The 16,429-nt window shown below is 48.7% G+C and overlaps 1 protein-coding gene across 3 annotated transcripts in view; it reads right to left on the reverse strand.

Annotated features, from left to right (window-relative positions):
• The window catches only part of LOC143292346 (fatty acid synthase-like), a 75,578-nt gene that overhangs the window by 4,677 nt on the left and 54,472 nt on the right, over nucleotides 1–16,429 (reverse strand). For all 3 annotated transcript variants that reach the window (XM_076602537.1, XM_076602536.1, XM_076602535.1), the window contains 4 exons: nucleotides 9,960–10,125; nucleotides 7,046–7,242; nucleotides 5,948–6,066; nucleotides 1,972–2,232 (listed from right to left, as the gene is read on the reverse strand). In XM_076602537.1, the coding sequence (XP_076458652.1) occupies nucleotides 1,972–2,232; nucleotides 5,948–6,066; nucleotides 7,046–7,242; nucleotides 9,960–10,125 (743 nt within the window). The remainder of the gene's footprint in view (nucleotides 1–1,971; nucleotides 2,233–5,947; nucleotides 6,067–7,045; nucleotides 7,243–9,959; nucleotides 10,126–16,429) is intronic.

Here is a 16,429-nt window from a genome sequence, read left to right on the forward strand (position 1 = left end):
GACCCAAGACTGCATGTTAGGAGGAGAACAAGGACCGTGTTGAGGAACTGATTCAATCCCAGGAGGAGAACCCAGGGACCCACAAATCTCTTAGAGAAGTTGTAAGCGATTTACAAGTGAGCAAGTCTTCTGTGCAAAGAATGGCGAAAGAACTGGAGCTGAAGCCCTTCAAGAGGATGCGGGTATCAAGGAGGGACCAAAATATTTGAGGGAAAAGAAAAACTCGCTGCCGTAACTTGAATGACCGCTACTCGGCCACTGATGTGAAAAGGATCATTTTCACAGACGAGAAAGACTTTACGTTAGAGATAGCTAAAAATCGCCAAAACGATGGCGTTTATGGGAAATGGAAACAAGAAATTCAGCCATCTCCCCTCTATCATGAGACTTCTAGATTTTCAAAAAAGATAATGGTTTTAGCTGGAGTATCCTGGAAAGGAAAAAACAAACATTCATTTTATTGACACTGATAGAGCCAAGGTTAATAGTGAAAGCTACATTCAGTTATTGGATGACAATCTTCTCCCGGATTGTAGGCGTCTTTATCCAAGAAACAATTACATGTTTCAGCAAGATGGGGCTCCTTCACACACAGGTAGGGTAACCCAGGCCCATCTGGAGGAGGCTACACCAGAATTCATCAAGAAGGATGAATGGCCTCCACAAAGTCCTGACTGTAACCCATTGGATTATGCCATACAGGACTCTCTGAAGGAGAAGGTTTACCGGGGAGTGACAGACAAATTGACCGAGCAGGCGTTAAAGGACAGGACAATTATGTCATGGGAGGAGATATCGGTGGAAGGAATACGTAAAAGCATTTCTGTTGGGAAGAAACGGCTTCGTTTAGTCGTGGAAGAAGATGGAGGCCACACTGAGCATAAACTGAAATAAGTGAGTTTTCCTCTGATATTGGATTTTTTTTTTTTTTGCATGCTGTTACTGTTTGAAAATTTTCAATGAATTCGTTTTCTCTATCACTGAGAAAATACTTGTCAAAAAGTGGTTCACTTTTTGGGAGACACCCGATATATGTTTGAGTGTGTGAGTGAGTGAGAGAAAGAGAGAGAGACACAGATAGAGTCTCTGTGTGTGTGTGTGTGTGTGTGTGTGTGTGTGTCCAGAACACTGTAGGACACAGAAACAGACAGAGAAGTATGGCACTCTGGAACAGTGTAGGACACAGACAGAGAAACAGACAGACAGAGAAGTACGGCACTCTGGAACAGTGTAGGACAAACAGACAGACAGAGAGAAAAACAGACAGAGAAGTATGGCACTCTGGAACAGTGTAGGACAAACAGACAGACAGAGAGAAAGACAGACAGAGAAGTACAACACTCTGGAACAGTGTAGGACACAGACAGAGAGAAAGACAGACAGACAGACAGACAGAGAAGTATGGCACTCTGGAACAGTGTAGGACACAGACAGAGAGAAAGACAGACAGAGAAGTACGGCACTCTGGAACAGTGTAGGACACAGACAGAGAGAAAGACAGACAGACAGACAGACAGACAGAGAAGTATGGCACTCTGGAACAGTGTAGGACACAGACAGAGAAACAGACAGACAGAGAAGTATGGCACTCCGGAACATTGTAGGACACAGACAGAGAGAAAGACAGACAGACAGACAGAGAAGTATGGCACTCTGGAACAGTGTAGGACACAGACAGAGAAACAGACAGACAGAGAAGTACAACACTCCGAAACAGTGTAGGACACAGACAGAGAGAAAGACAGACAGACAGACAGAGAAGTACAACACTCTGGAACAGTGTAGGACACAGACAGAGAGAAAGACAGACAGACAGACAGAGAAGTACAACACTCTGGAACAGTGTAGGACACAGACAGAGAGAAAGACAGACAGACAGACAGAGAAGTATGGCACTCTGGAACAGTGTAGGACACACAGACAGACAGACAGAGAGACAGACAGAGAAGTCCAGCAGCCAGACACACCCACCTTCTGATACTCGTGGCTGTAGCCCAGACTGCTGATGAAGCTGTACAGACCCATGGCCTCAGCCTCGGAGTTGTCCTCAGTCCTGATCTTCTGGCGGTAGACGTCTGTGTGGGACTTGACATACTGGTGCGAGCCATCCAGCATGTGCAGGGAGACCACCCCGCCAGGCCCCAGCTGCAGGGCCATCTCAAAGGCCACACAGCAGCCAAAGGAGTAGCCCGCCAGTCGGTATGGACCCTCCGCCTGTACCAGCCTCATTTTCTGCACACACAGGACACGTCCAATGTTCGTACAACTGGTGACGGAGCCTACAGAACTGTGGTCCGCAGTAATGTGAAGGACCAACCTACAGAACTGTGGTCTGTGGTAATGTGAAGCACCAACCTACAGAACTGTGGTCCACAGTAATGTGAAGGACCAACCTACAGAACTGTGGTCTGTGGTAATGTGAAGGACCAACCTACAGATCTGTGGTCCACAGTAATGTGAAGGACCAACCTACAGATCTGTGGTCCACAGTAATGTGAAGGACCAACCTACAGAACTGTGGTCCACAGTAATGTGAAGGACCAACCTACAGATCTGTGGTCCACAGTAATGTGAAGGACCAACCTACAGAACTGTGGTCCACAGTAATGTGAAGGACCAACCTACAGAACTGTGGTCCACAGTAATGTGAAGGACCAACCTACAGAACTGTGGTCCACAGTAATGTGAAGGACCAACCTACAGATCTGTGGTCCGCAGTAATGTGAAGGACCAACCTACAGAACTGTGGTCTGTGGTAATGTGAAGGACCAACCTACAGAACTGTGGTCTGTGGTAATGTGAAGGACCAACCTACAGATCTGTGGTCCGCAGTAATGTGAAGGACCAACCTACAGAACTGTGGTCCGCAGTAATGTGAAGGACCAACCTACAGAACTGTGGTCCGCAGTAATGTGAAGGACCAACCTACAGAACTGTGGTCCACAGTAATGTGAAGGACCAACCTACAGAACTGTGGTCTGTGGTAATGTGAAGGACCAACCTACAGATCTGTGGTCCACAGTAATGTGAAGGACCAACCTACAGAACTGTGGTCCACAGTAATGTGAAGGACCAACCTACAGAACTGTGGTCCACAGTAATGTGAAGGACCAACCTACAGAACTGTGGTCCACAGTAATGTGAAGGACCAACCTACAGAACTGTGGTCTGTGGTAATGTGAAGGACCAACCTACAGAACTGTGGTCCACAGTAATGTGAAGGACCAACCTACAGAACTGTGGTCTGTGGTAATGTGAAGGACCAACCTACAGAACTGTGGTCTGTGGTAATGTGAAGGACCAACCTACAGATCTGTGGTCCACAGTAATGTGAAGGACCAACCTACAGAACTGTGGTCCACAGTAATGTGAAGGACCAACCTACAGATCTGTGGTCCGCAGTAATGTGAAGGACCAACCTACAGAACTGTGGTCTGTGGTAATGTGAAGGACCAACCTACAGAACTGTGGTCTGTGGTAATGTGAAGGACCAACCTACAGATCTGTGGTCCGCAGTAATGTGAAGGACCAACCTACAGAACTGTGGTCCGCAGTAATGTGAAGGACCAACCTACAGAACTGTGGTCCGCAGTAATGTGAAGAACCAACCTACAGAACTGTGGTCCACAGTAATGTGAAGGACCAACCTACAGAACTGTGGTCTGTGGTAATGTGAAGGACCAACCTACAGATCTGTGGTCCACAGTAATGTGAAGGACCAACCTACAGAACTGTGGTCTGTGGTAATGTGAAGGACCAACCTACAGAACTGTGGTCCACAGTAATGTGAAGGACCAACCTACAGAACTGTGGTCCACAGTAATGTGAAGGACCAACCTACAGAACTGTGGTCTGTGGTAATGTGAAGGACCAACCTACAGATCTGTGGTCCACAGTAATGTGAAGGACCAACCTACAGAACTGTGGTCTGTGGTAATGTGAAGGACCAACCTACAGATCTGTGGTCCACAGTAATGTGAAGGACCAACCTACAGAACTGTGGTCCACAGTAATGTGAAGGAACAACCTACAGAACTGTGGTCTGTGGTAATGTGAAGGACCAACCTACAGATCTGTGGTCCACAGTAATGTGAAGGACCAACCTACAGAACTGTGGTCCACAGTAATGTGAAGGACCAACCTACAGAACTGTGGTCTGTGGTAATGTGAAGGACCAACCTACAGAACTGTGGTCCGCAGTAATGTGAAGGACCAACCTACAGATCTGTGGTCCGCAGTAATGTGAAGGACTAACCTACAGAACTGTGGTCTGTGGTAATGTGAAGGACAGACAGCAGCACAGACAGCAGCACAGACAGCAGCACAGACAGCAGACAACAGACAGCACCATGGACAGCAGACAGACGAAAGACAGGAGCACAGACAGCAGACAGACAGCAACATGGACAGCAGACAGCAGCACAGACAGCAGACAGCAGCATGGACAGCAGACAGCAGCACGGACAGCAACATGGACAGCAGACAGACAGCAGCATGGACAGCAGACAGACAGCAGCACAGACAGCAGACAGCAGCATGGACAGCAGACAGACAGCATGGACAGCAGACAGACAGCATGGACAGCAGACAGCAGCACGGACAGCAGACAGCAGCATGGACAGCAGACAGACAGCATGGACAGCAGACAGACAGCATGGACAGCAGACAGCAGCACGGACAGCAACATGGACAGCAGACAGACAGCAGCACAGACAGCAGACAGACAGCAGCAGCACGGACAGCAGACAGCAGCACGGACAGCAGACAGACAGCATGGACAGCAGACAGACAGCATGGACAGCAGACAGCAGACAGACAGCAGCACGGACAGCAGACAGACAGCATGGACAGCAGACAGACAGCAGCACGGACAGCAGACAGACAGCATGGACAGCAGACAGCAGACAGACAGCATGGACAGCAGACAGCAGACAGACAGCATGGACAGCAGACAGACAGCATGGACAGCAGACAGACAGCATTGACAGCAGACAGACAGCACGGACAGCAGACAGACAGCACGGACAGCAGACAGCAGCACGGACAGCAGACAGACAGCACGGACAGCAGCACGGACAGCAGACAGCAGACAGACAGCATGGACAGCAGACAGCAGCATGGACAGCAGACAGCAGACAGACAGCAGCATGGACAGCAGACAGCAGCACGGACAGCAGACAGACAGCATGGACAGCAGACAGACAGCACGGACAGCAGACAGCAGCACGGACAGCAGACAGACAGCACGGACAGCAGACAGCAGCACGGACAGCAGCACGGACAGCAGACAGCAGCACGGACAGCAGACAGACAGCACGGACAGCAGACAGACAGCATGGACAGCAGCATGGACAGCAGCACAGACAGCAGCATGGACAGCAGACAGCAGCATGGACAGCAGACAGACAGCAGCACGGACAGCAGACAGACAGCAGCATGGACAGCAGACAGACAGCAGCACGGACAGCACACAGACAGCAGCATGGACAGCAGACAGCAGCACGGACAGCAGACAGACAGCATGGACAGCAGGCATACAGCATGGACAGCAGACAGCAGACAGACAGCAGACAGACAGCATGGACAGTAGACAGCAGCACGGACAGCAGACAGCAGCATGGACAGCAGACAGACAGCATGGACAGCAGACAGACAGCAGCATGGACAGCAGACAGCAGCATGGACAGCAGCACAGACAGCAGCATGGACAGCAGACAGACAGCATGGACAGCAGCACAGACAGCAGCACGGATAGCAGACAGCAGCACGGACAGCAGACAGCAGCATGGACAGCAGACAGACAGCAGCACGGACAGCAGACAGCAGCACGGACAGCAGACAGCAGCATGGACAGCAGACAGACAGCAGCACGGACAGCAGACAGCAGCATGGACAGCAGACAGACAGCAGCACGGACAGCAGACAGCAGCATGGGCAGCAGACAGACCTGAACGTAGAATGCAGCGAGGTCCTCCACAGAGGTGAGGGGTGCTGAGGACACCAGCTGGAAGCCGTACACTGGGCACTGCATGTGGGAGGCCATCTCTTCCAGACATCGCGTCACCCCTTCACACAGCAACAAGGTATATCTTATATACATCTTATACACATGTTACATACACTGGGCACTGCATGCGGGACGCCATCTCTTCCAGACATCGCGTCACCCCTTCACACAGCAACAAGCAGTGTTATTGTTATATACAGATCCTGTTTACACACATGTTATATTCATTCTGTTTACAAAAAAAACAACAACAAAAACATCCATTCTGTTGACATAAATGCCATGACTATTCTGTTTACCCAGTGTATGAATATCATATCCATTCTGATAATAAAAATACCATCTTCATCCTGATTACATCAATATCATATCCATTCTGTTAATAAAAATACCATCTTCATCCTGATTACATCAATATCATATCCATTCTGATAATAAAAATACCATCTTCATCCTGATTACATCAATATCATATCCATTCTGTTAATAAAAATACCATCTTCATCCTGATTACATCAATATCATATCCATTCTGTTAATAAAAATACCATCTTCATCCTGATTACATCAATATCATATCCATTCTGAGAATAAAAATACCATCTTCATCCTGATTACATCAATATCATATCCATTCTGTTAATAAAAATACCATCTTCATCCTGATTACATCAATATCATATCCATTCTGTTAATAAAAAATACCATCTTCATCCTGATTACATCAATATCATATCCATTCTGTTAATAAAAATACCATCTTCATCCTGATTACATCAATATCATATCCATTCTGTTAATAAAAATACCATCTTCATCCTGATCATATCAATATTATATCCATTCTGTGCACAAAATATTACATCTACTCAGTTTACATAAACATTATATCCATTCTATTCACTTTATATGCATCAACCTCTGCACATTTGTTTTTAGCCTGATTAATATTGTATAGTGTTTACTCAAAATACATTCAATTACACACACACACACACACACACACACACACACACACACACACACACACACACACACCTTCAATGGGGTGCACGATGAAGACAGGTGTCTGCTGACTGGTGACATCATTGAGGTGGACCACACAGCTCCTGGGCACCAGCTCTCTGACGTCAATGCGAGTGGGGCTGACGGATATTCCACTGTCTCTCGACAGCTGGCTGTTGTCAGCGCTGTCCTCTTTCAGTGAAGTGCTGCCACCATCCACAGCCTCTTGACTGCAAGACACAGAGAATGAATTAAAGGTTAGTTGTGTAACAAGCCACCCCCCTGCAACAGAGAATGAATTAAAGGTTAGTTGTGTAACAAGCCACCCCCCTTCAACAGAGAATGAATTAAAGGTTAGTTGTGTAACAAGACACCCCCCTTCAACAGAGAATGAATTAAAGGTCAGTTGTGTAACAAGCCACCCCCCTTCAACAGAGAATGAATTAAAGGTTAGTTGTGTAACAAGACACCCCCCTTCAACAGAGAATGAATTAAAGGTCAGTTGTGTAACAAGCCACCCCCCTTCAACAGAGAATGAATTAAAGGTTAGTTGTGTAACAAGACACCCCCCTTCAACAGAGAATGAATTAAAGGTCAGTTGTGTAACAAGCCACCCCCCTTCAACAGAGAATGAATTAATGAATTAAAGGTCAGTTGTGTAACAAGACACCCCCCTTCAACAGAGAATGAATTAAAGGTTAGTTGTGTAACAAGCCACCCCCCTTCAACAGAGAATGAATTAAAGGTTAGTTGTGTAACAAGACACCCCCCCCCCCCCCTTCAACAGAGAATGAATTAAAGGTTAGTTGTGTAACAAGCCACCCCCCTTCAACAGAGAATGAATTAAAGGTTAGTTGTGTAACAAGACACCCCCCTTCAACAGAGAATGAATTAAAGGCTAGTTGTGTAACAAGACACCCCCCTTCAACAGAGAATGAATTAAAGGTTAGTTGTGTAACAAGCCACCCCCCTTCAACAGAGAATGAATTAAAGGTTAGTTGTGTAACAAGACACCCCCCTTCAACAGAGAATGAATTAAAGGCTAGTTGTGTAACAAGACACCCCCCTTCAACAGAGAATGAATTAAAGGTTAGTTGTGTAACAAGCCACCCCCCTTCAACAGAGAATGAATTAAAGGTTAGTTGTGTAACAAGACACCCCCCTTCAACAGAGAATGAATTAAAGGTTGGTTGTGTAACAAGCCACCCCCCTTCAACAGAGAATGAATTAAAGTTTGGTTGTGTAACAAGCCCACCACTTCCCCCCCCCCCCCCTCTTCATTCTGCTTTTCTCTTTCACCCCCCCCTCCCCTCCATTCACCCCCCTCTCTCCATTCACATCTTCTCTCCATTCACCCCCCCCCCCTCTCCCTCCATTCACCCCCCTCTCTCCATTCACATCTTCTCTCCATTCACCCCCCCCCCCCTCTCCCTCCATTCACCCCCCCTCTCTCCATTCACATCTTCTCTCCATTCACCCCCCCCCCCCCTCTCCCTCCATTCACCCCCCTCTCTCCCTCCATTCACCCCCCCCTCTCCCTCCATTCACCCCCCTCTCTCCATTCACATCTTCTCTCCATTCACCCCCCCCCTCTCCCTCCATTCACCCCCCTCTCCCTCCATTCACCCCCCCCCTCTCCCTCCATTCACCCCCCTCTCTCCATTCACATCTTCTCTCCATTCACCCCCCCCCCTCTCCCTCCATTCACCCCCCTCTCTCCCTCCATTCACCCCCCTCTCTCCATTCACATCTTCTCTCCATTCACCCCCCTCCCTCCATTCACCCCCCTCCCTCCATTCACCCTCCTCTCTCCATTCACACCCCCCACCAACCCCAACACACACACACACAAACAAACAAATACATTTAAGAGAAAAAGTATAATGTAGCATTATTTTTCCAAAGATACCCATTATGTTCAGCTTTAGGTAACGAGAAGAAACCCCAATACAATTAGGAACAAGAAATAAAGCATTAGGTAACGAGAAGAAACCCTAATACAATTAGGAACAAGAAATAAAGCATTAGGTAACGAGAAGAAACCCCAATACAATTAGGAACAAGAAATAAAGCATTAGGTAACGAGAAGAAACCCCAATACAATTAGGAACAAGAAATAAAGCATTAGGTAACTAGAAGAAACCCCAATACAATTAGGAACAAGAAATAAAGCATTAGGTAACTAGAAGAAACCCCAATACAATTAGGAACAAGAAATAAAGCATTAGATAACTAGAAGAAACCCCAATACAATCAGGAACAAGAAATAAAGCATTAGGTAACTAGAAGAAACCCAAATACAAGTTGGAAAAAGAAATAAAGGCAGCAGCATCTGCATTGTCTTACCAAATGTACCACACAGCTAACTGGGACACTTCCTACAACAACTTCAACGGAGTAATGATCTTTTTTTTTCAGTGATAAAGGATCTGAGCAGACAAGCTAAACTTTTTAACGCAGACTCATAGCAAGACTAAGGCTGCAGCACTAAAAGCCAGTGCAATCTTGCCTCCTAGTTTGAGACTCATAGTCCATCACAAAAGACTACACTGTAAATAACTTCCTACTGCCTCACAAAAGACTACACTGTAAATGACTTCCCAATACCTCACAAAAGACTACACTGTAAATAACTTCCCATTTCCTCACAAAAGACTACACTGTAAATGACTTCCCATTACCTCACAAAAGACTACACTGTAAATAACTTCCCAATACCTCACAAAAGACTACACTGTAAATGACTTCCCATTGCCTCACAAAAGACTACACTGTAAATGACTTCCCATTGCCTCACAAAAGACTACACTGTAAATGACTTCCCATTACCTCACAAAAGACTACACTGTAAATGACTTCCTACTGCAATGGAGGAACCACTGATCATACATACAGTCCTAACTTTAACGTTCATCAAACTTAACACAGGGCAAAACGTGTCATTGACCTGATCTGACTGAGCCTGGAGATGGTGAGCTGGCGGATGTCCCTGCTGGTGTAGACCAGGTCAAAGTCCCGCTCCAGGGTCTGCTGGACCTCTGTGCCCATCAGGGAGTCCAGACCCAGGTCGGCCAGAGTGCTGTCAGGGGGCAGCTTGCTCACGTCCCTCACCCCTGTCACACCACACCACAGTCACCTTACTGTCCTGTGCTTTGTCACATCACACCACACCACAGTCACCTTACTGTCCTGTGCTTTGTCACACCACACCACAGTCACCTTACTGTCCTGTGCTTTGTCACACCACACCACAGTCACCTTACTGTCCTGTGCTTTGTCACACCACACCACACCACAGTCACCTTACTGTCCTGTGCTTTGTCACACCACACCACACCACAGTCACCTTACTGTCCTGTGCTTTGTCACACCACACCACAGTCACCTTACTGTCCTGTGCTTTGTCATACCACACCACACCACAGTCACCTTACTGTCCTGTGCTTTGTCACACCACACCACAGTCACCTTACTGTCCTGTGCTTTGTCACACCACAGTCACCTTACTATCCTGTGCTTTGTCACACCACCACACCACAGTCACCTTACTGTCCTGTGCTTTGTCACACCACACCACACCACAGTCACCTTACTGTCCTGTGCTTTGTCACACCACACCACACCACAGTCACCTTACTGTGCTGTGCTTTGTCACACCACACCACACCACAGTCACCTTACTGTCCTGTGCTTTGTCACACCACACCACACCACAGTCACCTTACTGTCCTGTGCTTTGTCACACCGCACCACACCACAGTCACCTTACTGTCCTGTGCTTTGTCACACCACACCACAGTCACCTTACTGTCCTGTGCTTTGTCACACCACACCACACCACAGTCACCTTACTGTCCTGTGCTTTGTCACACCACACCACAGTCACCTTACTGTCCTGTGCTTTGTCACACCACACCACACCACAGTCACCTTACTGTCCTGTGCTTTGTCACACCACACCACAGTCACCTTACTATCCTGTGCTTTGTCACACCACACCACAGTCACCTTACTATCCTGTGCTTTGTCACACCACACCACACCACAGTCACCTTACTGTCCTGTGCTTTGTCACACCACACCACACCACAGTCACCTTACTGTCCTGTGCTTTGTCACACCACACCACACCACAGTCACCTTACTGTCCTGTGCTTTGTCACACCGCACCACACCACAGTCACCTTACTGTCCTGTGCTTTGTCACACCACACCACAGTCACCTTACTGTCCTGTGCTTTGTCACACCACACCACACCACAGTCACCTTACTGTCCTGTGCTTTGTCACACCACACCACAGTCACCTTACTGTCCTGTGCTTTGTCACACCACACCACACCACAGTCACCTTACTGTCCTGTGCTTTGTCACACCACACCACACCACAGTCACCTTACTGTCCTGTGCTTTGTCACACCACACCACAACACAGTCATCTTGCTGTCCTGTACTTTGTCACACCACACCACAGTCACCTTACTGTCCTGTGCTTTGTCACACCACACCACAGTCACCTTACTGTCCTGTGCTTTGTCACACCACACCACAGTCACCTTACTGTCCTGTGCTTTGTCACACCACACCACACCACAGTCACCTTACTGTCCTGTGCTTTGTCACACCACACCACAGTCACCTTACTGTCCTGTGCTTTGTCACACCACACCACACCACAGTCACCTTACTGTCCTGTGCTTTGTCACACCACACCACACCACAGTCACCTTACTGTCCTGTGCTTTGTCACACCACACCACAACACAGTCATCTTGCTGTCCTGTACTTTGTCACACCACACCACAGTCACCTTACTGTCCTGTGCTTTGTCACACCACACCACAGTCACCTTACTGTCCTGTGCTTTGTCACACCACACCACAGTCACCTTACTGTCCTGTGCTTTGTCACACCACACCACACCACAGTCACCTTACTGTCCTGTGCTTTGTCACACCACACCACAGTCACCTTACTGTCCTGTGCTTTGTCATACCACACCACACCACAGTCACCTTACTGTCCTGTGCTTTGTCACACCGCACCACACCACAGTCACCTTACTGTCCTGTGCTTTGTCACACCACACCACAGTCACCTTACTGTCCTGTGCTTTGTCACACCACACCACACCACAGTCACCTTACTGTCCTGTGCTTTGTCACACCACACCACAGTCACCTTACTGTCCTGTGCTTTGTCACACCACACCACACCACAGTCACCTTACTGTCCTGTGCTTTGTCACACCACACCACACCACAGTCACCTTACTGTCCTGTGCTTTGTCACACCACACCACAACACAGTCATCTTGCTGTCCTGTACTTTGTCACACCACACCACAGTCACCTTACTGTCCTGTGCTTTGTCACACCACACCACAGTCACCTTACTGTCCTGTGCTTTGTCACACCACACCACAGTCACCTTACTGTCCTGTGCTTTGTCACACCACACCACACCACAGTCACCTTACTGTCCTGTGCTTTGTCACACCACACCACAGTCACCTTACTGTCCTGTGCTTTGTCACACCACACCACACCACAGTCACCTTACTGTCCTGTGCTTTGTCACACCACACCACACCACAGTCACCTTACTGTCCTGTGCTTTGTCACACCACACCACAACACAGTCATCTTGCTGTCCTGTACTTTGTCACACCACACCACAGTCACCTTACTGTCCTGTGCTTTGTCACACCACACCACAGTCACCTTACTGTCCTGTGCTTTGTCACACCACACCACAGTCACCTTACTGTCCTGTGCTTTGTCACACCACACCACACCACAGTCACCTTACTGTCCTGTGCTTTGTCACACCACACCACAGTCACCTTACTGTCCTGTGCTTTGTCATACCACACCACACCACAGTCACCTTACTGTCCTGTGCTTTGTCACACCACACCACAGTCACCTTACTGTCCTGTGCTTTGTCACACCACAGTCACCTTACTATCCTGTGCTTTGTCACACCACACCACACCACAGTCACCTTACTGTCCTGTGCTTTGTCACACCACACCACACCACAGTCACCTTACTGTCCTGTGCTTTGTCACACCACACCACAGTCACCTTACTGTCCTGTGCTTTGTCACACCACACCACACCACAGTCACCTTACTGTCCTGTGCTTTGTCACACCACAGTCACCTTACTATCCTGTGCTTTGTCACACCACACCACAGTCACCTTACTATCCTGTGCTTTGTCACACCACACCACACCACAGTCACCTTACTGTCCTGTGCTTTGTCACACCACACCACACCACAGTCACCTTACTGTCCTGTGCTTTGTCACACCACACCACACCACAGTCACCTTACTGTCCTGTGCTTTGTCACACCGCACCACACCACAGTCACCTTACTGTCCTGTGCTTTGTCACACCACACCACAGTCACCTTACTGTCCTGTGCTTTGTCACACCACACCACACCACAGTCACCTTACTGTCCTGTGCTTTGTCACACCACACCACAGTCACCTTACTGTCCTGTGCTTTGTCACACCACACCACACCACAGTCACCTTACTGTCCTGTGCTTTGTCACACCACACCACACCACAGTCACCTTACTGTCCTCTGCTTTGTCACACCACACCACAACACAGTCATCTTGCTGTCCTGTACTTTGTCACACCACACCACAGTCACCTTACTGTCCTGTGCTTTGTCACACCACACCACAGTCACCTTACTGTCCTGTGCTTTGTCACACCACACCACAGTCACCTTACTGTCCTGTGCTTTGTCACACCACACCACACCACAGTCACCTTACTGTCCTGTGCTTTGTCACACCACACCACAGTCACCTTACTGTCCTGTGCTTTGTCACACCACACCACACCACAGTCACCTTACTGTCCTGTGCTTTGTCACACCACACCACACCACAGTCACCTTACTGTCCTGTGCTTTGTCACACCACACCACAACACAGTCATCTTGCTGTCCTGTACTTTGTCACACCACACCACAGTCACCTTACTGTCCTGTGCTTTGTCACACCACACCACAGTCACCTTACTGTCCTGTGCTTTGTCACACCACACCACAGTCACCTTACTGTCCTGTGCTTTGTCACACCACACCACACCACAGTCACCTTACTGTCCTGTGCTTTGTCACACCACACCACAGTCACCTTACTGTCCTGTGCTTTGTCATACCACACCACACCACAGTCACCTTACTGTCCTGTGCTTTGTCACACCACACCACAGTCACCTTACTGTCCTGTGCTTTGTCACACCACAGTCACCTTACTATCCTGTGCTTTGTCACACCACACCACACCACAGTCACCTTACTGTCCTGTGCTTTGTCACACCACACCACACCACAGTCACCTTACTGTCCTGTGCTTTGTCACACCACACCACACCACAGTCACCTTACTGTCCTGTGCTTTGTCACACCACACCACACCACAGTCACCTTACTGTCCTGTGCTTTGTCACACCACACCACACCACAGTCACCTTACTGTCCTGTGCTTTGTCACACCGCACCACACCACAGTCACCTTACTGTCCTGTGCTTTGTCACACCACACCACAGTCACCTTACTGTCCTGTGCTTTGTCACACCACACCACACCACAGTCACCTTACTGTCCTGTGCTTTGTCACACCACACCACAGTCACCTTACTGTCCTGTGCTTTGTCACACCACACCACACCACAGTCACCTTACTGTCCTGTGCTTTGTCACACCACACCACAGTCACCTTACTATCCTGTGCTTTGTCACACCACACCACAGTCACCTTACTATCCTGTGCTTTGTCACACCACACCACACCACAGTCACCTTACTGTCCTGTGCTTTGTCACACCACACCACACCACAGTCACCTTACTGTCCTGTGCTTTGTCACACCACACCACACCACAGTCACCTTACTGTCCTGTGCTTTGTCACACCGCACCACACCACAGTCACCTTACTGTCCTGTGCTTTGTCACACCACACCACAGTCACCTTACTGTCCTGTGCTTTGTCACACCACACCACACCACAGTCACCTTACTGTCCTGTGCTTTGTCACACCACACCACAGTCACCTTACTGTCCTGTGCTTTGTCACACCACACCACACCACAGTCACCTTACTGTCCTGTGCTTTGTCACACCACACCACACCACAGTCACCTTACTGTCCTGTGCTTTGTCACACCACACCACACCACAGTCACCTTACTGTCCTGTGCTTTGTCACACCACACCACAACACAGTCATCTTGCTGTCCTGTACTTTGTCACACCACACCACAGTCACCTTACTGTCCTGTGCTTTGTCACACCACACCACAGTCACCTTACTGTCCTGTGCTTTGTCACACCACACCACAGTCACCTTACTGTCCTGTGCTTTGTCACACCACACCACACCACAGTCACCTTACTGTCCTGTGCTTTGTCACACCACACCACAACACAGTCATCTTGCTGTCCTGTGCTTTGTCACACCACACCACAGTCACCTTACTGTCCTGTGCTTTGTCACATCACACCACACCACAGTCACCTTACTGTCCTGTACTTTGTCACACCACACCACAGTCACCTTGCTGTCCTGTGCTTTGTCACACCACACCACACCACAGTCACCTTACTGTCCTGTGCTTTGTCACACCACACCACACCACAGTCACCTTACTGTCCTGTGCTTTGTCACACCACACCACACCACAGTCACCTTACTATCCTGTGCTTTGTCACACCACACCACAGTCACCTTACTGTCCTGTGCTTTGTCACACCACACCACAGTCACCTTACTGTCCTGTGCTTTGTCACACCACACCACAGTCACCTTACTGTCCTGTGCTTTGTCACACCACACCACAGTCACCTTACTGTCCTGTGCTTTGTCACACCACACCACACCACAGTCACCTTACTGTCCTGTGCTTTGTCACACCACACCACACCACAGTCACCTTACTGTCCTGTGCTTTGTCACACCACACCACAGTCACCTTACTGTCCTGTGCTTTGTCATACCACACCACACCACAGTCACCTTACTGTCCTGTGCTTTGTCACACCACACCACAGTCACCTTACTGTCCTGTGCTTTGTCACACCACACTATACCACAATCACCTTACTGTCCTGTGCTTTGTCACACCACACCACACCACAGTCACCTTACTGTCCTGTGCTTTGACACACCACACCACAGTCACCTTACTGTCCTGTGCTTTGTCACACCACACCACAGTCACCTTACTGTCCTGTGCTTTGTCACACCACACCACACCACAGTCACCTTACTGTCCTGTGCTTTGTCACACCACACCACACCACAGTCACCTTACTGTCCTGTGCTTTGTCACACCACACCACAGTCACCTTACTGTCCTGTGCTTTGTCACACCACACCAC

The sequence above is a fragment of the Babylonia areolata genome, chromosome 18 (genome assembly GCF_041734735.1).
Source record: "Babylonia areolata isolate BAREFJ2019XMU chromosome 18, ASM4173473v1, whole genome shotgun sequence".
NCBI classification, from domain to species: domain Eukaryota; kingdom Metazoa; phylum Mollusca; class Gastropoda; order Neogastropoda; family Buccinidae; genus Babylonia; species Babylonia areolata.